This window comes from Tubulanus polymorphus, chromosome 1, assembly GCF_964204645.1.
Source record: "Tubulanus polymorphus chromosome 1, tnTubPoly1.2, whole genome shotgun sequence".
In the NCBI taxonomy this organism is placed as follows: domain Eukaryota; kingdom Metazoa; phylum Nemertea; class Palaeonemertea; order Tubulaniformes; family Tubulanidae; genus Tubulanus; species Tubulanus polymorphus.
In genome coordinates this window covers 21,070,433-21,096,617 of record NC_134025.1, presented here as the reverse complement: position 1 = coordinate 21,096,617, position 26,185 = coordinate 21,070,433, and the positions used below count along the sequence as shown (strand labels likewise).

The following is a 26,185-nucleotide window of genomic DNA, read 5'->3' as shown; positions in this document are numbered from 1 at the left end:
AAGTAAATCCTTTTTTTGTGATAACACTGTACAATCTGATTTCTAAACCGAAATGTAGGCATTTTTGGATCGTTTAAAATTGATATATTAATGAATAAATGCCGTAATTTGATATTTCAAAATGTGTAATATAGTTACAATATACTTGTTTTGATTAAAGACTTAATGAATTTAAACTTCAAACGTAAAATAAAGACATATCTATACATCATACCGCATTAGAGTCTATGATTTAGAAAATAGAAGTAAATATAGGCTATAAGTGTCTGACACTGCCTGGAACAGGTATACGCCATAGATGAGACAATATCTTATTTTCAGCGAATGATGTCAGAAATCTATATGCACTGCAATCACATATATATATATGAAACAGATTCGTACTGCTTTGAATTATTATGTGAACGTGTATGGATATGAATTTATTTCTATTACGCTCATTTTATACAACTAGTAAGTGATGAATTTATTTTGTTGTTGACGTCACTAGCACTGGCCAATATTCCAGCCACCGAGTACACGATAGATATAGACGATAATCTATTGTTCTCGATATTGAATCAAAATCGTACGCATTTTTCAGATTGAAATTTAATCAAGCGCATTTCAAACACGATTTGTCGTCGTATATTTTTGTGCGGCATTAGTTCGTCTAGTAGAATCGTTCATTTTTGCGAGATGTATACATGTAACGTTCATATCTCACCTTCGGGCATCAAGGCAAAAATCGAAAATCGATAGAATGAAATGAAAAACATGAAGGAAAACGAACCAACCGAATTTCCGTATAGTATTAGTTTCTCATCAGTTATGATATTTATGATATTATGGTGGACTCCTCTTTGCTCTGTGAACTGCCTGTACGTCGGTGAATTCTACCAAACGAAGAAAAAGCTTCAATCATTCGACGCCGGAAAAATATATGCAGACAGAGTAGGACTGAGGGGAGGCGAAGGTTATTTTATCGTGTCAGTAAGTTCGAATGGAGACTTTTCCAATTCCGTGAAAATCGTCCACTTATGACGCTCGACCAACACCGAATTCCGAGGATGAGATTCTAAATTCTTTCACAAAAAATGCACAAATATTTTTCCGTCACATTTATTTATTTTATTTCTTAACATTTTTCGATAGATATTCATTTTCACACGATATCGACGCAAATATTTATATATTCACATTTTAGCAGAATGAGAAATAAGTACAGCGTATTCAATATACATATCACTTATTGCCAAAAGAAATGAAATTTATACCTGAACACTGTTTGTAGATATATACAACACTGGATTCTGATCTATATTGCTTTCATAATGCATCGAAAAGAAACGTGAATTTCTAAGCATTCCGAGAGACATATAGATATAGTAGTCAAATGTATATATACCCAAGCAGCTAGATCTATTTCAAATTAACGCCGATATTTCTATTTAAAAGAAATCAAATCACATTGGATAAAACATTTCGATAGACATACTCAATCTATACATGTAGTTGAGACTTTTTCCATGAATGTCTTGAATGTAATCGAGTGAAAACCCACAATATAAATCTGAAAAAAAAAACAGAAATTATTTTTTTCTATACGTTTCCGGTGGAAGTATTCCACCCGAAACGTTAGGAATAAAACAATTGGAATTGTTCTAGATTTATTTTGTGGGTTTTCACTCAATAACAATTTATAAACAAAACACACGTTTTGAGCGCGATTGAATTTGCAATTGAGTTTGTCTATCTGGTATAATTAGTTGAAAGACCACGCATATGTATGTATATATATATTTATCTATATTTAATAAACTCTGCGAATTTACATAATATCGTATATACTATTTTTATTAACAAATATTATAGAATTATCCATGAATGTAACGTATAATCGCGAAATGCTAGCATCATCGAGAGAGCGGCCGCAGGACGCGCAGCGAAGTTTGAGTTAAAATATGTACTTACGGCAACAACACATAAACAGGAAAGCACACCATGAGCCCAAATATTTCTTATTTTTACGCGTACAACAAGGAATTACATCATTAATTCATTCATTCCCTAAACAGTTTAAGAATCTTAGTTAATGAATACGTCAACATACATATATTTACAACATATACATCTCAAGAAGTTTCATAATAGTATTTTATCACATATATAGATTAATACACTTTTGTTACAGATACAGACATCATGTTTCCATCATACACAGCCTAACTTTTGAAATAATTCTGACGCTATAATAGTCGGAGTCTCGGCACGTCCGAGAATAATATATATTGTTCAATTTAAAGTGGCAAGTCAAAAAAACGTAAATAGATATACCGTATATTATCATTTCACCCGAATTGGCCGCGCAATCGTGAAGAAAAAAAAATTCTAGGGATTTTCTACGAAAAGACATTTAGGCTAGACGAAATATCCGGAATATAGGATACGGAATGTATATGCAGTTGATAATTCGTGCTGAAAACGTCGTAACTAAAAGTGTCAAGAAAATGACATCGTCGACATGTATGCATGTATACATATAGGCCCCGTATACATGTACGTTTATAAAAGGAAACAAAAATACCCGCCAAGCCAAATCACTGACCTCGTCTACAACTCCGTTTTATATGATTCGAAAGAGCCCATATACCCGTATATTTACAGTATTCACTTTTACTATATACATCTTCAGTTCAGTATACTTCCAAATACATTTTTTTTTGCTTTAGAAATTTGAACAAAAATATCTGTCCAGAACAAACAAACAAACGCACAGGTATAACTATTTACAGGGGTGGATCTAGGGTCTGTTTCAGGTAGGGCTGCTCCCCAAAACAGGGCATATCACTTTATTCATTTCTTTGTGTTGTTTAACTTTGTTGACGTATTTCTAAAATGTTTTATTGTAAAATTTATTAGTGTCAATAAAGAATTTGAATTAATATAATCAATAGTGCACCCGATCATCGAAAACTATTACCTCATTTTTGGAAGTACAGAGAACACGCTTATGAATTTAAACTTTTAAAGTATCAGTTGATGTTTTATAGTTCTTTTCATATTCCTTTAAAATCCCCCCTGCACCCTGCCCTTCGATCCGCCCCCGAGTTACTTGTCAGTTTTTTGCCACTCGTTTTATGTACAGTGTTGTAGTATACAATATTTACAGGTGATGCTATAGATCTTACCAGTCTTTATTCACACAAACATATATTTATTTATCAAACATGGTGGATACAGTTGTCGTGCATATTATTTCGGTAGAATGGCCTGCTTGAGATTGTATATGCTGCCTTTATGATTTGCATGTTTGATGTTCAATGTTAATTACTAAATTAACATATAATTCATTTGTCGCCTACAAATTTGTCTTTTATAACAGATATTTACACGGTTTCTTTTTACATGTACCACTCGCCGTTGTAAGCAAACAAACCAATAGGCGTATACCTTTTTCTGTTTAACAAGACTGTGTATACCCTGATAAACATTGCCCCGTTTTTTTTCAAAATGCCCTTTCTTTTTATACCATATTTACACTATACAACAGACCCGGTTTTTCCATCACAACAAGCCTTGTATTATTTTGTACGTTTGTCTCGCGATTTTCCTACGCATCAAAATCCGTTATGTTCCCAGTAAATTGTTCAGACAGCTCGCGCGCACGATTTCACAAAAACCTACCTCAGTATAACTCCTGTGTTCAGGAACGCGAAAATAGGTGTCGAAAATAGACAGATTTTGGGCTATAAAATATACAGTACCGGTATTGGTGAAACGTTGACATTTTGCATTATTGTTTGCAACCCAGAATACGCATCTTAAATGCGAACTCTTAATCTGCGAAACGAATCTTTTCTCGCGCTATTTGAATGTCAGCTACAATCGCTGTCGTTATATCAAAGGAATTTACAAAATATTTCCAGCCCAATATCTGCCGATCCTCTATTTGTTTTGTTCTCGGAAATGAATAATTCTTTAGTGCGGACGATACGGGCTACGAAGTACGATTTTCTGAAATCGCGTGCGAACCGTCTGCCTAGTGAGCGAATATGAACTTCATGCGATGGTGTTTTGATGATCAGAAATTGTATAAAGATTTCCGTGATTGTATATATATAAACGATGAATTTTTGAGCAGAAAGTTTCCTAGCTCTCTCTTAACAACAATCTGATGGTAATGTTTTTTTTGGTCAATATTCACAATGATTTTTTAGTATTCATCATGATAACAACGATTTTACAAAAATAAAAGTATCTAATATACCGAATACGTACCGCGTTGACTCAATTGGATCGCTTCTAGAAACATCAACGTTTTTCATATACGTCTCTCGTAATCGGAAACTTAAACGGAAAAATCTGAACAACAATCGATTCAGAAATTCTCAACGGATTAACGTCGATGTTTTTTGTTTTCGCCAAACTTGGTCCCGAGACTCGTTATAGGTGTTGAGTGAAAAGAACGACGTTTTGATTGAACCCAACACAAAAGCTACTATTTGACAGCGGTTGGTTGAGACGTTTTTAATTCGCGCATCCTAGTTGGAGTTCAAACTAAGTAACATTTTCAGATCGTCATCCGAATCACTTGTTAGAAAAGCGAACGACGAATCGTTGCTTTGCTGGCTGGGAGATTCGCTGAAATAACTCATTTCGCTGAAACCGCTGCTCTCAGATATTGTTCGGTTTGTCGGCGGCTGCGGCGGCGGGTTTAGTTGTTGGGTCACTGTCGCTGAAGTCATATTGTGAAGCGGGCATACTTGCTGATGGCATTGTAACATATGAAACAAATTCTCGCGTTCTTGCTCTAATTTTTGTACTTCGGTTTTCAGCTTCTCCTGGCTTAATTCCAGTTCTTCTTTGCGCTGAAGAAATAAAACGGTCACGTTTTAGACAAGCCGTTTATGCTAATAATTCGATGCATTTCTGTTAGAAAATTTCTCTATACTCGATCCCCGTTAACACGTAAACGGCTTAATCGGTGAATGTCATCTCAACCGATGCGTGTTTTGAGACTTAATTTCCCTGATTCTTTATTTGTTATCCGGTCAAATGGTGAAGTATACCCAATGCTACTGAATAAATGAATTACGATCCAAAATTTGTTATAGTATTCAATCTTGAAAATTCATTTTCTTTCAAAAATTTCTGAAATTTATTCGTTTAAAAAATTACGAGCCGTTTAGTATATAGGTTTACGTTTTGAGCTTCAAAAGACGCTTGATTCATAGCTCAGGGACTACGTAATTAGCATAGGTGCAATATACTCTACTTACTTTTTCTAAAGTGTCGGCATCTCTTTTCTTTTTCATGCGACATTTCTGCGCAGCTACCTTATTTCTCTCTCGCCGGATCGTCCTTTTTCCAACTTCTTCATTTGTCATTTCCTAAAACACGAGTTCAGAATATGCATTTCAAATCGATTATTTATGATTGACTGAGATAGGTGAAATTGCATTTTGGCGGTTTAAGCTAAGATGATAATCTGAGATGATCTTGGTGGTAAGATTTACCTCGCTTTTTTGCTTTTCCTTGTACTCAACAACCAGTTCGCTCTCTCCGCGCTGTAGTCTTTTGTATTGAATCGCGGCGCGTATTTCTTCTTTCAGCAACGGGGTTAGCGATCCCGACGTCGCTACGGCCATAGTGGCCGTAGCTAAACGCAAATCGACTTCGGCCTCGAGACTACCGACGCTGGAAGCCGGAGACGGCGGTACGTCCGAGTCTTCGGAGGACATCGAATTATACGGTCGTTTTCTCGTCGCGCTCAACATCGTCGCGTCTCTGAAAATATACATTCAACATCGACGCGTAAGAAAAATATCAAGAAGTATCTAATCTATAATCAAATACGTTAAAATGAACATGATTCCACGTCACTTTATTGAATTTTTTCTTCGTTTCATATAAACGTATTTCGATGGATTACTCTAGCAGTAATGAAAAACTTTTTTTCGTTTGCAAACGTACACTTGCTTCCGTTGCTGCATTAAAGCAACTTGTGGTTTGGTGGTATCCACCAGTCCAGGAGTGTCCTTTCCGAATCGCATTACGAATTGATAATAAATCAAAACACACTTAGCGCTCGGTTAATATATATCATCACACGTGCGATATTACTCAAGGTCTATTTATCTATAAAATGAAGGCACGATTGGCCGAATCTTGCGATCCGATTTGTCAGGTCGATACTGATTGGGTTGTGTCCAGTTTGAGCGCCCCCTATTTGTGTGTTACTCACCTGTAGCGCTATGACGTTAGTTGTTACTACCAGGTTGTACAAGTCATTGAAAATGTCTGACCTCTTTCATAGAAAAAAAATCTAAATACTGATAACCTATTCAAATTAGTAAAATGTGTAATCTATATACGAGCTAATCTACGACGGCGAGCGGTGTGATAATCACTTCACAACTAGAGTACGATATCTCTAAAAAGGTCTCCAGTTTAGATGAATTTTTCTGGCATTTATTCATTCGGTGTGTGGATATATGATACAAAAGCGTGGCAGCGGTTTCGTTCCCGATTGATCGCTGATTTGAGTGCGCTTTTTCGGAAATATTGAAAATGACAATGGATGGATGAATTTCCCCGTTGTGGTAAAGAATTCAACTCCAACAATAGCCTTATCGATCTAATAGCTGGTAGTTGTGATTGATGGCTGTGGCAAGTGGCAGATGTGAACCGAATGCTTGTTCCAGCTTTAAATCAAGAGGCTAACGAGAACCCGTCGTAGCGATCGCACCGCGCAACCAAGAACCGTCCAGGGTTAGAACTATCCTAAAATTAACAACCCCAAGTGACATTCCAAAATACAATATTGTATTCCCGATGGTTTCTATCGGTATCGTAGAACATGGGAAACATTCAAACATCTATGTATCTTATACAATTTGAAGTTGCGCGATATATCGCTGTGAAAATAAAACTAGGGTCGTAAATAAACCTCGTAAATATAGGACTGCCGGTAAAAAGCTTTGCGTGAGACTTAGAATTATTCACCCGGAATATAATATAAAACGCGACACTTCCATTTACATTTTCTTGTTATAACTTTCATTTATGTTTTCTCGTTATGAATGCATAGCTATAACACGTAAAATTGCTCATACGATATGCTATAAAACAATCACATTTCAACACGTTTAAGGAATGTTATTTCAAGTCTGTTACAACTCACTGGGAGCAGACCCCGTCGCTGACCCGATTGCCGCTACCGATTACAAGATACCAAACAAGTTGCATTTGATGACAAATATTTCGCTTACCGTTGAATGAATAACAGGGTGACAATTAATCCGTTTTTTATTGACCATGCGGTAATCTTCTCTTTCTTTCTTTATCTGATAATCCGTATATATTTTGTTGATAAACCCCGGTAAAGTCCGGGGTCACCGTTTATCTCGCTGACTCTACGCCAGGTTGTGGTGCAATACTAACGATCATTTCGTTCAGTCCGCCGCTGTCTATAGCTATAAATAGAAACAGACGTAACCGGTACACGTGGTTTTCAGCGTTCACAACAAACGTTCGATTACTTATGAATGGCTGTTAATCGCGAGCGTTGAATTACAGCGCTCGTTATTGGTCAAAAAACTGTGACGACGGAGTAACAACACAGTACTGGCAGCACACGCGCGGCGAGACATGCGCTCTAATATTGAACACGCTGGCGGCGGCGTCGCGATGACTCATACCACCGAAAGGCTTTTGAGGAGTATTATAATCCAACTATCGACGACTTATTATGATATAAGTCAGTATATAGTAGGCAAATATTGTACATCATGCTCAAATAGCGCGTCGAATGTTCGTTGGAAGTGTTTTAATAAACGAAAATTCTAGTCGGGCGATCGTTCCATGTATTGCCTTCAAATACAATATGTTACACCGGTTACCAGGAGTCCTAGTTACCAGTCCCAACTTTGCTTTTTGGATCGTCAACATATTCTTCTTTCTCTTATACAGCCTAATTTAAATTGCCATGTTGAAAAAAAAATAAACAGACATGAAGGTCAGGTACAAAGAGCACCAGTCGCAGATTGAATGAACTGAATTTCTCCGAAAACTAATTGTTCCCGATATGAGAAAAAAACTAAAATGACATCATCCACTCGACCATTCGATATCGTTTCAGCAAATATATAGTAATAATACATACTTATGCTTACATAATAATTATGATTAGAAAGAAGGGCCTACAAGTATAAACACCAAAGCAAAAGTGGCCGTAGGATCTGTATTTCTACATTGAAAAAAAAGATTAATTATTAAAATTGAACGGATTAATTTGAAATTCTTCCTTCCAACAAAATACAATACAACAAGACTTAGAAGGATTTAAATTTTTCATCAGGTGTAGTTGTTGAACGGAGACGAACACAAGCTTGTTGCAGGTAATTGAATTGACTGTTGAACTTTTAGGCGAATAAGTTTTTGCCTTGTAGCATAAACGCGCGAATCCCATCAATTGCCGGTCGCTGATTGGTTCACTGCTATCCAATAAAAGGGTAAGAATTTACGCGCTCCGCAAGTCCACGTTTGAGTCCGAATTAGAGATCCGCGTTTTACGAGTCAAGGTCGTGTGGATGCGGAAGTAATTAAATGACCGCAAATTCAATTTCGATTTTTTTTTTAGAAGCTTAGTTTTAAGAAATCGTTAGCCTTCTCAGAGTAAGAGTAGGTAGTGAGCTGAATGCAGACGAAAACACTGCACTGGGTCACCCCGAACATAGATACTACAGTCAATATTTTGTCTCGGATCGATTTTTGGGGCTACTTCTCTTAATCTTTTGTACATGACCAGTGACAGTGTCAGTGTAGTGTGAAACCTGTAGTCTGAGCCATCATTTTAATTCATTTCGCACTGTGTTCAAGGATTGCCATGTTATGAACTAAATCATTATGAAAAATCAAAAACTAAATCAATTTTATATGTATCCATGCCTATCATTTAAAATTATTCAAATAGAAGATGTCCTTCCATGCCTACCATTTTTACGTCTACGGACGGTGACCATGATTTTAGATGATTTGAAATCACCGCTCTTGTTGTTATGACTTTTTGTCACAAATTCCCATCATGATAGCCATAGAATGGATGAAGGCTACTGAATAATGAAAAATAAATATTGATTATATTGATTTTTGCTGCTGTTATTGATACTTATACAGTACACAAAATCAATAACATCGATGAGAATAGAATTGGTTACACAATGCGCAATCAGAAAATGTCAATCACTTACAAATTATTGTTCATTCGTTGCAGTGCGAACTCGACATGAAGAGGCTGTATGACAAACCCGAACATTTGAAATGTGGTAAGTGATGATATTGATTAAAAGGGAAAAACTTAATCAAAAAGTAAGTAGACCCTAGGCCTATACACTAACTCTTTCTAAATATTATGTATTATATTTGTTTTTGATGAATAGGATTACGCCGAGATGAAAATTTGACGAAGTCGGGATTGCCTTATTATGTAAGTTTTCTGAATAAGGTTAATTATTATTATCTTTGCGTGCAGTGAAAATCAAGGCGGTTGTCTCGGCATGTTTGCTACAAACTACGAGGTTTGCTCCTCACAACTACAAGGTGTCTATTTCAACCTGACTTGAGAGGACATCATGTGGCCTAGCTCCATCAGTTTTGGTGGTACGTGCCTTATTTAGTCTTCATAGGACCAGAATTGGATGGCAGTTGATCTAAAACATTGACTTTTAATACATATTACACTGTATTGAAGGGTTGCCAAAAAGTCTTAATTGAAAGGGGTTGAATAAAGAAAAGTGACTCGATGATTTGAATGTTTAACAATGTTTTTCCATGCCTACATACCAAACTTCTGTTGGTAGGCATGGAAGCATATTGTTAAACCTTTATTCTTTCAAGAAAATGGTCTCTTTTATATCATGAACCCGTTTCGATGAAGACTTTTTTGCAATCTTTCAATACAGTGTTGAATGGATTAAAAAATGATGTTTTAGTTCAACTGCCAGTCCATTCAGGTCCTATCAAAACTTTTATCAGCGGATTTAGTGGTGGTGTTGGAGCCTTCCCTTTGTGGTTGCCTTTTTCATAACGACAGAGATCGTTAAAACCTATAAATTCAACACTGATCCTCTTGGAAATTGCATCTTTTCGGGTGGACTTCATAACTATATCAAACCCTTGAGGGACTCCACTAAGGGGCTTCGACATGGCTGCTTTATTCGAGAATGCCTTTTCTTTTCTTCTGGACCCCGGCCTTAGAATCATTTTACTAAATCCGCCCGTAGTTGTAGGCTTACAACTGCGAAGGATCATGATGGCAGCTACCGTAACTGTTAAAAGAGTTCTGTATACATGAAACATTGAAGCATGGAATAGAGTTATAGGCTGGGGATAATGATACCAAATTAAAGCACATCTGAACTTGCTCACCTGCGCTATATAAATGTCAATTATTATTTATGAAAGATGTCTTTTTGAAAATGGCGTTGGGCCTTTTTTAAGTGATTAAAAACGATTAATTCAAGTGTCTGCATCTAATTTCAGATGACGCAAGCGCCGACTCATCAGAGCGGGGTCAGCTCGAGGTTCACATATATTGTTTTGGGTGTGCTCATATTCGGTCTGGTTTTGACGATTCTCAACGTTTACGAACTACGGCGCTTGCAGAGCGACCATTTTACAAACGATTTCATCAGAGCGCACGAATACGATGAACCTAAACTATCGATACCGCCTAAAAATCAACCCGTCTTTACGATCGTAGCTGCTCGGGTAAATATGATAAACATTTCATTGGCCAGTTTCCTCGTTTGTTGAGATGATCCATAGCGCTTTAGTTCAGACAGGTATCCGAAAGCTATGTGTTACATACATCATGAGTATACATTGACAAATGTAGAAATTAGAGGAGATTCAACTCTTTTTAAATTAATTTACGATAATCACAATATTTCATTCTCATTCCAGCCTGATTCGGGATACCTCGACCACGTGTTGAATTTGTTTCAAAGGTCGGGCTACATTCGTGGTTCTTTGAAAACGAGATGGGATGTCTTGTGGTCGCATGAATATCCGTTCGCTGATGGAGGCGATTTAGAAAAACGACTTCGCAACTTAGCTGTGCATCAAAAGGTAAATGTTGTAGTCTTTAGGTTATTGAACTCTCTTAATCTGCATCAGTTCTTAGCATACATGGAGCTTAGCCCCAGGGCTATTGTGTTCACTGTTTGCCCATTATTCATCTATTTGTAGATAAAATCAAGTTGTTTTGAAAAGGCTTTGATAAATTTGTCTTGATGTTGGATCTATACATGCCCTTGGCACGCCAGCAGCCCAAAAGAGCTGAATCAAGATGGCCGACTGCTGGCTATTGTTGTTTACCGATATCAGAGCTTTCTGCACACGATGCATGATCTGGAAAAATATTGGCCTATTTGTTGTTGTATCGATGTATCGATTATCTTTTTAGGTGAACCATTTTCCTGGCACTGGGTACGTAACCAATAAAAACAGCCTGGCAGTTACTAAAATACATGGCATTCCAAAAGCTTTTAGATTACCGCATCAAGCTGATGACTTCAAGAAATATGTAAGTTGTATATTATGCTTATATGAAATCAGTATTGGCCTAGTAGACTTCAGGTAACTCGGATTTCTGGGACTGTCTAATATGAGGTATGAGATTTTTGAATTAACTGATTTCAACAATTCTTTGTTACTTAATCTGAGCAAGACAATGATCTGAGGCGAGTCAAATGTAGTTCTTTTGTGGCATTCTGCTTTGTCATGCATCACCATTTTTGGCCCACCTAGGCCAGTGTTCATTTTAAATATGTCATCTGTCCGTCCATCCAAGATGGAATCCAGTTATTTTGGAAAGTTTTTACGACATTTGAATCAATTGTCTTGATATTTTATTTATATACGTCTCTACTCTTGACACATTTCTTTAGCCCCAAAAACTGGATTGATCAGATTCAAGGTTTGCCCTTTTTTTCACATTTTGTAAATTTCCGAGGAAAGATGCTTCAATCAGTTATCTTGATGTTTTATATGTACCGGGATGTGTATTTATTTCCTTAAGGTCCATCATCATCAAGAAAAATTGGATAGACCAGACACAAGATAGCCATCCTATGACCTTGTTAATGTCCAAAATAGTCATTTTTGGCCTGAATTCCGGGATCTATTGTTTCCTAATGGTTTGCCATTTTTCATTGAAATCTGTGATTGGTATGCGCTTTGGAAAGGGACCTTAAACATAACAGTCGATTTTTAAAAAATTTTTGAATTTTTAAAAAAAATTTATTGATTACTGTATTTGTAAATGTTTATACTGTCAGATTGTGAAGCATTTCTCCAAGTGGGTATGGTGTCCGTGGACCCTTAATTTCTGCATTCTATATTTTAGGCGGCAAAATTCCCAAAGAAAATGTGGGTTCAAAAAAGTAACACACACCGAGGAATAAAAATCAAATCAATGAAAGGTATTTATTTATTTTCGTATCATTCTGTATGTAGTGTTACATAAAAAGTTGGTTAAAATTATACCAGTGAGAATAGTTATGTAATGACTACCCAATTGACTTACATGTACATTAGACTCTGTAATCATAGCCATGATTGGTTCAGGGCTTGTTTCCATCATTTGCTTCTATATTAACATCAGAAAAAAATGTCAGTAGTAGTGAAATATTTATTACATTTGGTGATCGGACCAAAATGGGTTTAGCGGGATCTCTGCACTCAGTACAGCAGCTGAGACACGAGCCCGAAAATATATTTGTTAAAATTTTTTAGGCTCTATCCCAAGAATAAATGCGCTCAATATACTTACTGCCAAATATGAGATATTTGGTACTTCCATTTCTGCTGCCATTGCCACTACAAGTTATCTTATAGCTGATTGTTAGATCTGTGCTCTTTGGCAATCATTGTACATGTAGTAGCAGCCAACTGCATGATTGATATTTCTAGACTGGGCCGAGCATATTAATGTTCATGCGGTAGAACAAATTTTTCTTTTTTTTGCAGAGTTAGACTTCACTGCTGAAAGTACATTCATTCAAGAATATATTGATCGGCCATTTCTGGTTGATGGAAGGTGAGTATGTACGATCAACTCATTGGAACATAACTGGTTTTTATGGGCTTCAATGAATTCTTCCGAGAAATCCAAGTATTTTTTCATTGATCAAGATTTTAGTTAGGTCTGGACATTCTTGCAGGCCACAGATTCATGTAACAGTGTAATGAAGAAATACTTGGATTTCTAGGAAATTCATCAAGTACCGGTATGTAGGCCCTATACGGTACATCTTTGGGCAAAGGGGTTCAAAATTGGCTAAATCTCTATACACGATGCTTGATATTGCTTACATGGCCGAAGGGACTGAAAATGAGCAAAAGTTGTGTATACCTTTGTTTCCAATTAACACAACTTTTGAATCCTAACACCATTTCAACCTTAATGGTTTTCATTTAGAAAAAGCTGTGCTCCATTTTAATGTTTTTTGGATTGAAAATATCGTGGTTAAACATGTTTTACTATCTATGTCATCGAATACCCACTGTCTGTCAATCAAAAAATAATTTGCAAAATATTTCAGGAAATTTGATATCGGCGTTTATACGGTCTTAACATCTATTAATCCACTGAGGGTTTACACTATGGATGCTGAAGTACTACTAAGGTAAGCTAGACTTGTTAGCTAGGCCTACGTAGAGTCTTTATATTTCACATGTACATGTACATTGTTTATAGGTACCATTAGTATTGTTTAGTACATGTTATGTACTTGACATCAGTGCTCAGCTTGATGTCGTAGAGGAGATTCCATCCTGTTTCATACGTAGACTAGGAAATACTTCAAGACTTAGATTTAAGACCCGGCCTATGGTTTCCATGTACATGTATAGCTCATCCAACAGCTTAAAACTATTCTTAAGATACAAGTCAGCTTTTAGACTGAAGTTATGACTGCAATTGGGGCCACTTCAAAATTCTGTTACTGCAAGTTATCACTGGGTCTTGTCAAACTTAGTGGGAGAAGGGGTGAATTTGATTGGTAATGGAACATGTAAAATTCAGTATCTCCGATAAGAAGACAATGCAGGGTACATTTGATACTAGATCTCACCTTGATCACCATGAAGTGATGAGTAACTCATATACGTCATTATCTAGCTTAAGGATTTCTTACTTTGAATAAACTTTGATAACTAACCCATATCTGTATATGTGACCAGTCAATTTGCCAGTAATCCAGATTTAGATCGAGGCATCATTAGTTTGTTGTTCTGGAAATGACGTGGATGTATGAATATCATTTATGATGCTGTAATCCCAATTGATCTGGATTAAGTTAAATTTTCTCCACATTTCCTATATTTATAGGCCTAGACTTAGAAGTCAACAGCTTTGATTGTCTTGTACTATCCATGGCACATGCGTATGCATGTACATGTATAAGATATTTTCCACAATGTCCCCCTCTTCCCCCCCACCACCTACATGGCATCTTGCATTATGCATAAGGTGCCAGTTCTTCCTATACTTAAAGAATATCAAAATGGACATTTTTCAGATTCTGCCCGAAAGATTATCACCCATTTGATGCTTCAGATATTGACAAATATGTGGTTGGGGACGACTACACGCCCACTTGGCAGGCATGTGCTTTTAGTGTTTAGATTGTTCATTGATCAATTCGTTTATAGCAGTATAGTATTCGTTTTTGTGTGTAATCTGATGATCCAGATTTGGATAAAATCGATCTCTTGAACAATTCTGCTTATCTTCAATAGACATACCGATAGACAACTTACAGGCGATGTTACAAAATCTTGTATTCTTTATAGCTTGTTATTTGATGAATTTAAGTTACAATTTGACAAAAATCCATATCCATCTATTGTACAGAGATCATTTGCTTAAAAGTTGCTTAATATCAATTGCTACCTTGGCATTTATTCACCTGTTAACTTTCATCAATTTTTTAGCAACTGGCCCCATGTGAATATGTGAATTGATGAAATTCTCTATAGATTTGTATTGTAGGTAGTAGGGTACCTACTGATACAATATGTATTGTAAAAATCTATCATATAAAACATGGGGACTTTTAGTCCTCATTTAACAAGATAATACAGAATATTCAAGTAAGAATCTTTTTACCTGGCCACTGTATATGATCTATGTGTGAAATGGTCTTTTTTACGTCGGTACTCAAATTCATACTGAATAAACTGATCGAGACAGATGAAACAGTTTCTTGATATCATGTGAGGCGTTTCTAATATAAGCGCTTGATAATTCTCCGTACGTTTCAGATCCCTTCATTGAAGCACTATTACGCAGACCTGAATTTCACTCACCGAGAATCATTAAACACCTACATACGAAAACTAGGTACTCTTCGCGATTTTTCTCTCCCTAGCGTTTTGAATTTTTTTTCGTAATTGAATGAAAATCATGCGGTCATTTTTCGACAGGTAAAAATGACACGCAAGTGTGGTTAGATATAAAGGATACGATACGTAACGTCTACCTAGAAAAAGAACCTTATCTCATATCGAGCGCAGCAAAATATAAATCATCCAGGTAAAAACGAAATATGCTGTCAAATTAGTTAGATTAAAGCCTTAGATTAAAACAGTTTGACTGTTAACAATACGTTCATATTCAGTTATTTTACATATGTACTACCGGTATGTGTTCTTGCACCATCTTAGAAAACTGTTGGTTTAGTGAATAACGGCATGATATACTCAATTTCAGAAACTTTTTTGAGATGGTTCGATTTGACTTCGTATTGGATGAAAATCTAAATGTTTATTTGATGGAAGTAAGTTAATCTTTTCTATTCATCCTATTTACCTACCGTACTCTACTTTGATTTGCATGGGGTTGAAAACGGACTAGATTTTCCATCCAGCTTTTATCCCTCGTTTCATAAGCGATTTATATAAACCCGCTATTTGCGCATAACCGCGCCGCACAGCGCGATGCTCTATGAGGAATAACCTTCATCTCGTCTGTCATAGGTTGAGGGCAATTTGCTGGTGTATAAAAGTATGAATTGACGGGCGTCTTTGGTGTTTCGAACCTTAATGAAAATTTCCCCGATCATCATCTATCCATCTCGCTTACCTTCTAGGCTAACATGTCTCCAAACCTGTCTTCCTTGCACTTCAAACCGAATCGATTGCTTTACGAACAAGTCTTGCACAATCTATTCAGTTTGGTAGGAATTGTGCGACCATTGCAAAGAGATATTTTCAGGAGGTAGGTATGGTCTAACTCGCTTAAGGTTGTTGTTGTTGTTGGGATAATCATAACGTTGATGGCTTATCAAAAATGATGACTTACAACTTTGTAAATTGCATTGGAAACACATATTTGAACTCAATAATAGTGACGACTTTAGTAATGTGATGAGTGAATTAACTGACAATGAATTAATTGAGTTCGGACCAATTTAACTATCGCAAGAAATTGAATGATTCCTCATCTCACAATGATGTCTTCTGGTTTCAGTTCTCCCGATGAAGCCGAGATGCAAGTGTCGGATAAAGATATTCATGTTTTCAGTGATATTTGTAGCAGCCCGGATTGTAGCGACAATTGTAACTTAGAGGTATGTCGCAATAGACGCATCTATCCGATCCTTCTCAAGTGTTGTTACCCGATAGATCGCATGTCTGCTTCTAACAGGCTTAATCTGGACCTGGTTTCACAGTTCTTGGTTAAATTTGACTCTTAGTTTTTGACTGAATCAGAAACTCGAGTTTGGGAATTTAACCTCGAGTTAAAAGTTAACAAAAACTATGAAACCACGTCGTGGACATCATTCATATGGCCTACACAGAAAAATATATATCTTATAATTTTTAATCTGAATTTCTCATGGACCAGATTATTGGTCTTAATGCATCTAGATTATTAGAGGGGCTTAGTAACTGTATTTCTATGTAATTACTCGGTTCTCTTCTTACAGAAATGCCAAGTATGTAATACATGCCTCACTTCGGAACAAAGACAGACTTTGAAGTACGCTTACTTGGAACATCTGACTAGACGCAATATGGGACGAGTTTTTCCGCCAGTAATGGTACGTGTTACATGAAATGCACATATGTTCGCTTTTTACATGTATTTTTCGCGCACGTGGAATCAATAGTAGATCTTTTATTTCTATATATAGAGTACGGAATGGGCTGCTAAATGGACACCAGCGAATGACAGATTTTATCGTAGATTACGAAATTATAATAAGCTTATCTACCGTTGGTTCGTAGGGAAATGTAAGCAGGCTCATCATTGGTGTTGAGCGTGGCTTAAGCTGTGAAACTGATTAATACTCAATGGATCTGTGATATCTGAGGGGTTTTTTTACGCATGCAGAGATTGAGTTGTATGAAATACCAGTGGTTATATATTTATTTCCGTGTACTTTTTAGCCCACTTGGGACTTTAGTCCCAGCGGGCTATTGCATTCACTTTTCGTCCGTCGTCCGTCCGTAGATGGAATCCAGTTATTTTGGGAAGTTTTGAAGACGCTTCAAGGTAATGTCTTGATATTTGGGTTACACATGTATCTACCCTAGACACATCTTCAGCCCAAAAACTGGCCCTGTCAGAATCAAGATGGCCGACTGGCAGCCATTGTTTTTCGCCAAAATCAGCACTTTTTACACATTTTTTAACTTTTTGAGGGAAATTTTGAAGACGCTTTGATCAATTACCTTGAGCTTTCGGATATATATGAATCCCCCCAGGGCCCATCAACGTACCAAAAATTGGGTCGGTCGGACTCAAGATGGCCGTCCTATGACCTTTTTAGTGCCCAAAAATGTTAATTTTGGCCCGAATTCTGAGTCCTGTAGCTTCCTACTGGTTTGCCATTTCTCATTACTTTTTGTGATGGGTATTCTTTGGAAAGGGATGTTTTATACCTGAGACAGGTATTTTTCATCAGCCAATTATGACGCAATTGGCAGCCATCTTGGTGTCACCAGTACTCATTCGTAAGTGGGAAAAAGTTTTTCCACATTATATTGATACCTAAGATAACCTATATTTATAACCTATTGATAACCTATATTTTGCTACCACAATCAATTAGAAAGTTGTAACTCATAACGTGTTCTATGATTGTGGTGAGTTTCAAGGTAATTGGATTTCGTATATGGCCACCAGGGGGCGTTGAATAATACAATATCTTAGCATTTCTTTATTATATTCGTACCTATGCATATTTTGTAACCACAATCAATTGGAAAGTTGTAGCTCATGACATCATCTATGATTGTTGCGAGTTTTAAGGACATAAGTTTTTCTATATGGTCACCAGGGGGCGTTGAATAGTAGAATAAATTAGTATTTCCTTATTATATTGGTACCTAGGCATATTTTGTTACCATGGTCAATTGCAAAGTTGTAGGTCATGACATGTTCTATGATTGTGGTGAGTTTCGAGGTCATTGGGTTTTGAATATGGTCACCAGGGGGCGTTGAATAGTAGAATGACTTAGTATTTCCATATTAAATTGGTAACGAGGCATATTTTGTTATCACAATCAATTACAAAATCGTAGCTGCTGACATGTTCTATGATTGTGGTGAGTTTCAAGGTCATTGGTTTTTGTAAATGGTCACCAGGGGGCGTTGAATGTTGAAATTGTTAGATTGTTGAGCATTTGAAACCACTTCCCAAGTGGGCATGGTGTCCCTGGACCCCTAGTTGACATAGTGATCTGAATTGTTTTTAGCCGTGACAAATTGACACGGTGGGTCCGTCATCATCCTCCCTCGGCAGGCATTCGAACCTGATGGCATCGAGATTGCCACAGTACGAAACCCTGCCACATTAGGCCGAGTATGCAGCCACACGCGCAGCTTAGATGATGTCATTATTAGCAATCAGATATCCCATTTTAGCCTGGGTTTTCCCATCTATAGTTCTTCCGTGCGGTTTGCCTCCGCGATTATACAAGCAATCTGATTGGTACCACAAGTTTTTGCGCAGTAATTCTGCGCATGTACTTGTGCCCCTGGTCTAGTGCGGCAGGGGTTCGTGCCGTGGCTGAGTGTAGCGATCCATCAGGTTCAAATCCTTACCTAGAGAGTATGGTCTGTCAATGGCTGTAGATAATCTGGGATTGAATTTAGGGCAAAAACAGGAATAGGATATGAAAAATGACAAAAACATAGGAATAGGATGTGAAAAATGACAATGTAGCTCCGGAGGAAACTCAAGAGTTCAAAAATATACCAGGGAGCAAGAAGTGTATGCATGATAAACGGATGACCGCTAGTTTTAGACCTTGATAATCACATAATTATATTTTTCTCCCTACGTTATGTTACATTTTTATACAAGATTTTACTTCAATAAACCTTCCTTACTATTACCTTAAAATTATTTTATTACATTCCACTTATAAATCATAACCACCGGCTTCTCTTAAAGACACAAAATAATCTGTGGTCTCAACTTGTCCTTGCTTAGCAAGTTTAATGCAGGTATCAATTTGCAACCTGGAACTGACCCCTTTGCAGCGTCGATATGTAAAGCCTTGATGAATACTTTTTTTGGTGTGACGATATTCAAAATAACTGGCGTTTTTAACTGTAATACAGTGGAACCTCGTTTACAGCGAACTTCACTGGACCAGAAAATATGTTTGTCATAACCGATAGTTTGTTATATCCCGTATGAAATTAATTGCATTTTCTTACTTAGTAAAAAATTCTATATTTGTCGTATCCGATGAATCGTTGTATCTTAGTTTGTTATAACGAGGTTCCATTATAGTTCATTTATCATTTGAAAGTGTCTGGACGATAAATTTTGCTGAAGAATGGTGAATCCAATGTCCGAGGGGCAGATCCAGGCAGCCTATTGAGACTTGCATAAATACATGGTTTAATGATATTTGTGCAGTGCTGCGGGCTTATGAAGCTTCTATCCAAAATAAGATGCAAAGCTATGTAAAAATATACATGTACAATGTTTATGAATCTATAAAATAAATTACTATTTATTTTCAAAAAATCGGTAGCATTTTACAATTCATTGTATCTCCAGCATATAATGGTGTTTTCATTTTCCCGTAGTTTGCATATATTAGATTATATTGACGCTCAGTAAATTACAGATGTATATTGCCATTGTCTATAAAGTAGTCCTACTCGCTTAAGCTCTCCAAATGACTTAAACATCGTTAAGTTGAAATGGAAATACAAATTTGGAGATGACTAACTAAAAGTAATGTAACGACAAATCTGATGACTACTTAACCAGACTATGACTGTATTTGCATACACAGTATATTGGCATCCAAACACCTCAACTTCAGAGTGACAGGATGAGATGAACGTATCTTTGATTGTTGCATTTTTTAATGTTCATGCGTGATTATACTATAGCTAATAGATACAATATATATCCATATGTCACTCTCTTAAAAATACAATATACAGTAGACTTCGCTAAAGTCGGATCTTTTGAGACCGTAAAAATGTGTCTGACTTGAATGTTATGTACATGTATTTCATAAACAGTGTCCAAATATTTTGAAAAATATCCGAGTTGAACGGTTATCCGAGATGATCGGATCCTACTCGCGTGGAGTCTACTGTACTATGCATACCTCAGAATTCTAGAATCCATCTCGAGATAAGCTGCGTTCACACTAGGATTTTAGTACTGCACTAAGCGTTCACACTAGGTAATTAGTCGAGGCCTATTCGCGGCTAATTCAGTTCCGTACTGAAATACGCAGCTTATTAAGCGCGGAATGTGATTCCGCGCCGAAAACCCGATCTCAGTACGGAACCGAGCTGGCCGCGTATTTTCTGTAGTGTGAACGCAGATTCGGCGCTTGGCTAGCCACATATTTACATCCTCGTAGTACAAAACACTAATTACACTCCCCTCTATCGGCACACTGGGTGACTACTATACTAGGCTTACTTAGCGCCGAATTGCCGACTCGTAGTGTGAACGTAAATGGCTGTGTAAGCGCCGTATTTTGGTGAATTCGGCACAAGTGAAGTACGGTACTTCGTAAGCGCCGAATCTAGTGTGAACGCAGCTATAGACAAATCAAAATGTTCGTATTAACTGATTTAATTACAATACATGCAGGTTCTTTCTTGATGTCTATTCCAAGGTAATGCATTTGAACTGTTCATAGAGAAGACCACACATGTGTAATTCATGATACAAATGGGCTTAATTTTTGGGGCAAGATTAACATGCTTAAGTAACATTTCAAAATTTCAATGAATCTCAATAACTGACTTTGGAAGTATGACAGGAAGAAGAGTTAATGATACCAAGAAGAGAAGAGTGAATTTTATGACGAAGCTAGCAACCCATTCAACCTATGAAGCACCTGATTCGATAAAGAGATCCAGAAGAAAATGTGAACCATTCATCCAACATACAATATCACCAAGAGAACATGCATATACAACGAAGCACACCTTACTCGGTGGCGTGGGGCTGTAAATATTTTTCAACACGAGAAAAATTCAGTCTTCGCAAAAAAAGTTCTTAATGTAAAATTCACCGGATTGAGTGACCGACCAGTACAGAGTGAGGAGATTACTGTATACAATCTGTCTATATAAGTAATTATCAACCAAAGATAACAGTCTTAGAATTGAACACTGGTTTATTGCAACGCAGTTCAGATTATTCACTACATCAAGAAGTTCATCTACCTTTGAAATTGAATTCCGTACATATCTGATTTAAAACCATCAATTGCAACGTAAACACTAAGCTTCTCACCAGGTAATGAAGCACTTTAAGCAAAGAAATTGATGCCACATCCCCTGGACTACAACATCATAGTTATACCCACTTGATCTGAATCAGTTGAGACCAAAAAATACCGGCAATTCTGGTAGAAATTTGGTTTGAACATCATTGTTATATTTATGTATGGATTAGACAAATTTGAAATAAACACAGGTTATAGAATTCATACAGAGTTGAAACTTTTTTTCGAGATTTTCCTTTTTCTTGGTTAATACAGACAAATACACGTACGCATAAAAATGTTTTACAATAATTTGATATGGACAATTAGCGCCATAAAGAACGAAATGCAACCACCAGAAAATAAAATGACAGCACAAAAGAAGAAACACAGATAAAAGATGCAAGAGAGAAGATAAAGAATGAATTTTCTCATTCAAACATAGATAATACTTGAATAACTTATTTGCATCGATAAAACAAACATTCGAGACATTTCGTTGTACGTTATTTTCAAAACGACACACACTATAAGGCCTTACAAAAAGTGAAAACGATTCAAATGACACTAACTCAGCTGCTTCCCTTTTTCTAGAACATATTTGGTAGTTACATTTCATCACGCGCTAAAAGAACAGATAAATTACGAATGTAGTGAAATTGTTGACGGGAAGGTGTTGAATTTATGCGATTTCACTCTTACATACCATGTTTCTTGAAATATTTAATCTTGTCAGCTGGATTTGGAATGATCTGAAATTAGAAGATGAAAGATTATTTTGTTGATTTAAAGCAACTGAAAAACAATTGCTCAAAAATTTGATCATTCAACATTGGTTAATGGTATAGTAACAACACCTTGTCACCACGGTATATCAGTTGCCCGCAGAAATGCCCTGAATAACACTTGTAGGTAAACCTGCCGAGCCGTTTAGTTTGGATCAGTTTTATTTTTTGGACAATATCAGATTCTGTGAATCGGCTTGAAAAATTTGCCGGTTTTGTAGAAAATAAGCAAAATTTTAAATTTACTAACTTAGCTTTAACCAGAATTTCAAATGAACAAAAGATACAATTCTCAAAATAAGGGGTAATAAGCAAAATGTTACATTTTACTAAAACCTTATCAACTACTTTTACTCTGACATGTTGTGGAGCCAGAATTTCAAACGAACAAAAAGATAAAATTCTCAATTTTCATAGGAGTTACTTCTTTTATAATACAAAGTACTCACGGTATCACTGCCTGGTTTCCAGCCTACAGGACACACTTCACCATGTGTATCGGTGTACTGGAAAGCTTGTACCAATCGCAGAGTTTCGTCGACCGATCGTCCGACAGGCAAATCATTAATAGTGATCTGACGCAAGATGCCTTTATCGTCAATGATGAACAGTCCTCTGAAATGACACAAAACAATCGCGCTTGCTTTTTTAAGAATACCAATCATATCGACCTAATCCGGACCACTAATAAAGGGCCAGATGCACTGCCTTGGCTTAGATAAAGACCATTTCCAGTTTCCTGAAGGGGAAATATAATTACCTCAAAGTGTGGCCAGCATTTTCCAAGTAGACTCCGTAATCTTCCGAGATTTTGTGAGTCAGATCCGAGAGCAGAGGGATATTCATCTTTCCTAAACCACCTTGAGCGCGAGGAGTGTTAATCCTGAAATGATAATCAAGAAGTTAATATCAATAATACCTTTATTCGTTTTACCATTTTAGAGACCTTTATTTGCTGACAAACTTTTAACTCATTTCAGACCAAATTGAGTTAACAGGTTTAAGTGAATAGGCTAGCAGTCCATAAGAATGGGCACTAGTATGAAACTACATGGACATTAACCCAGACAACCTAGAAATTGGCATCAAAATGTCTCCTGTTGGTTGTGAAGATGATAGGATCTAAACTTCTGGCCATCATTAAGAACTTACCCATCCTTGCCAGCCAGGGGTCCCGTATCGCTTACCGAACTTGCTTCCACCAGCCCCCTGGCCCCACGAGGCGTGATTTCATTACTGACATTTTGCGATTGACTGTCATATATCAACTTGCGAAATACTCCCTTGTTCACTAAAATGTTCGCTGATTGGTCCATTTAATGGGAAATCCAACACAACCTTAATGTCGTTTGTTACAAGCGCTGTGATTGGTACAACCGGATTCTGGTCGGCTAGTAAAGACTCCAACAACTCGTGAGGTTAAGGGGTTCGGGGAACGGCTTTAGCTTAGTGAGTTCGAATCCCTTGACGGGCAAAGATAGCACTTACCATGCTAAATGTGTGAATTGCGAGTCAACTGAAGCAGCGACGACTTCAGCATTTATCTTGTGGAATTCAGCAATTCTATCACTGAACGCGATGATTTCAGTTGGACAAACAAACGTACTACAATAAAGGAAAGAAAAAAAATATCAACATTAATGCTAAGATATAAATATATCGCCACAAGGTATCTATTGATTTAATAGGCCCTAACATGGTTTCAACCATCAAAACATGTACAAGCTATCAACCTGGATCCAGTTCCACAGTTCTGAGTTAAATTTCACTCTAAGAGTTTAAACATTGAAAATGGACTGATTTTAACTCTAAAGTCACAACTATAAAACAGGGCCCCACGGACGATTTCTAGTTTGACTGGCTAGGGGAGTTAAAATTACTTCATTTCCAATGTTAACTTAAAACCTATTGTCATATTCCAACCGGTAACTGTAGAACCAGGTCTAAAATGCTATAGGCATAGGGCAGGCCCTATTGCACTCAGATAAACTAGATCAGTAAATCTTGATTTTCTCTCTTTAATCATAAGCATGATCTGTACACAAGTGTCTGGCTTGTGAAGGAATACAGAACATTCTTTAGAAACTTCACGACTTACAAGTCAAGCGGGTAAAAGAAAAACACTAAATATTTTCCTTTGAAATCAGATAATTGCATTTCCTTGAAAGCTCCATCCATAACTGCAGTACCCTTCCATTCCGGGGCTGGGGCAGATACTGAAACAAAAAAATACATGAAACTTAAGTAAGCTTTAAAAGGACAGGAATCAGTTTTAGAATTTATATCAAATTTGTGGTTTAGGCAATTTGTTTTTAACGAGTCATGGACATGGAGGACAACCAATACGTCCAATTCAAACTTAAAATTTTGTCTACTTATTAACTTACACACTTTTTCAAAGTCTGGGACTGAAATGGACTCTTCAATTTAATCATTTCAGTTCATCCCCTAATCGATTTGGATCTTAACCCTTGTGAAACTGGGAACAGAATGTACGCCTTTAGAATTAATAATGTATTATTGCACAGGGGCGGATCCAGGGGCATGTTGTGAGCATATATATATATAACTAATAAAAGTAATTAACTAATAAAAGTAACAATAAAATCATTATATTGGATTTAGGGTTGGGGTTTCGATAGGGCTAGTGTCGAGAGGGTGAGGGTCCAGAGGGTTCCGTTTTACCCCTAGGGATAGGATTAGGGTAAGGTGAGGTACTATAGATAGTTAAAACATTCGGTTGGTTTTCAGCGAACTCGTTGCGCTAGTAATTTACTGGCCGTACGAGTCTCGCTCTGTCTGTTCTATTTTCTATAACTCTGTTCTCCACACTTTCCTTGAATTTTCTAAGTCGCGCGCCTCTGTGCGCATGCGCGGCTTAAATCAGCCAATCAGCAACGGTGTACGGTAAAATAGTGGAAATAAATACTCAGCCGTATACAGTAGAATATCCACTGCGCATATATTTAGGAAAAATATCTATTGTGTATCTCAGGTGGTTACAACGGCATATTTTGATACAGAGAAATAAAAAGGCACTTCAAAATTCCGACCGTGTCGGGCGACACGGTCTAAATCCGCCCCTTTTGCAACCTAATGGCAATGCTGCAAACAGCAAGGTAGTCTAGATCTAGTACCTAGCCGTCGTTCTACAAACAACCGTAACGACTGGTATTCAGACTAGCAGCAAGGTCCCCCCAAATTGGAAGAAGGAAAATTGGGGCGACAGATTCCAACATAAAAATCACGCATAAGTACTGTGTGTCAACGAAAAAACACAGTTCTTACTTTGAGCCTTGTTTACTTTTCCACCGGGAAAACGTTGACATGACTCCTCCGCACTGTACGGCGACGCTAGGAAGCAAATTAAGACAAGAATACAATCAATCCTGTCCATTTCTGTTGCCGGCTTTCTGCAAGGGTGACACGTCACTGTAAAAGTAAAACCATTCGCAGGAAAGTGTGGAGATGCAAATTCTACGTATGTTTTAAATAAGGAATTAAATGAAAACGTATAAACATTCTAACAAATATAATTACATATTCTACTTGTAGTACGACATGAAAAAACAATATGCTTGAATTACAATGTTAAAATCGTGTCTGACGTTTCGTATTTTAGTTTAGTTACTACTCATGGCTCG

At 37.0% G+C, this 26,185-nt stretch overlaps 3 protein-coding genes across 7 annotated transcripts; 1 reads left to right on the top strand and 2 right to left on the bottom strand.

Moving 5' to 3' along the window:
• Window positions 1-1,190: 1,190 nt before the first annotated feature.
• On the bottom strand, window positions 1,191-7,479 carry LOC141905026 (cyclic AMP-dependent transcription factor ATF-3-like). 4 transcript variants are annotated; one of them, XR_012619238.1, is made up of 6 exons: window positions 7,254-7,479; window positions 5,499-5,769; window positions 5,262-5,372; window positions 4,261-4,850; window positions 1,954-2,049; window positions 1,191-1,552 (listed from the first exon to the last, which is right to left on the bottom strand). XR_012619238.1 is itself a non-coding variant. In XM_074793738.1 (4 exons), exons 2-4 carry the CDS (start codon window positions 5,757-5,759, stop codon window positions 4,524-4,526), a joined length of 699 nt encoding a protein of 232 aa, XP_074649839.1. In that variant the 5' UTR covers window positions 5,760-5,769; window positions 7,254-7,479; the 3' UTR covers window positions 1,191-4,523. The 4 variants fall into 4 exon arrangements, 1 of the variants encoding a protein (XP_074649839.1); XR_012619236.1 differs by having other exon boundaries at window positions 1,954-4,850; XR_012619237.1 differs by having other exon boundaries at window positions 1,191-2,049.
• A 1,981-nt stretch (window positions 7,480-9,460) lies between these two features.
• LOC141910104 (putative tubulin polyglutamylase ttll-15) lies at window positions 9,461-19,312 on the top strand. 2 transcript variants are annotated; one of them, XM_074800821.1, is made up of 15 exons: window positions 9,461-9,469; window positions 10,525-10,752; window positions 10,948-11,112; window positions 11,450-11,569; window positions 12,392-12,467; window positions 13,015-13,084; window positions 13,590-13,673; window positions 14,568-14,652; window positions 15,313-15,391; window positions 15,475-15,583; window positions 15,761-15,827; window positions 16,140-16,267; window positions 16,520-16,619; window positions 16,980-17,093; window positions 17,187-19,312. In XM_074800821.1, the coding sequence occupies exons 2-15, from the start codon at window positions 10,525-10,527 to the stop codon at window positions 17,310-17,312; spliced, it is 1,551 nt and encodes a 516-aa protein (XP_074656922.1). In that variant the 5' UTR covers window positions 9,461-9,469; the 3' UTR covers window positions 17,313-19,312. The 2 variants fall into 2 exon arrangements, with proteins under 2 accessions (XP_074656922.1, XP_074656929.1); XM_074800828.1 differs by lacking the exon at window positions 9,461-9,469 and adding an exon at window positions 9,609-9,642.
• Window positions 19,313-19,333: 21 nt separating this feature from the next.
• Window positions 19,334-26,098, bottom strand: LOC141910120 (peroxiredoxin-2-like). Its single transcript, XM_074800838.1, has 8 exons — window positions 26,082-26,098; window positions 25,830-25,973; window positions 24,640-24,757; window positions 24,030-24,146; window positions 23,302-23,424; window positions 22,991-23,156; window positions 22,463-22,508; window positions 19,334-22,381 (listed from the first exon to the last, which is right to left on the bottom strand). Exons 2-8 carry the CDS (start codon window positions 25,936-25,938, stop codon window positions 22,365-22,367), a joined length of 696 nt encoding a protein of 231 aa, XP_074656939.1. The 5' UTR covers window positions 25,939-25,973; window positions 26,082-26,098; the 3' UTR covers window positions 19,334-22,364.
• Between the last annotated feature and the right edge of the window lie 87 nt (window positions 26,099-26,185).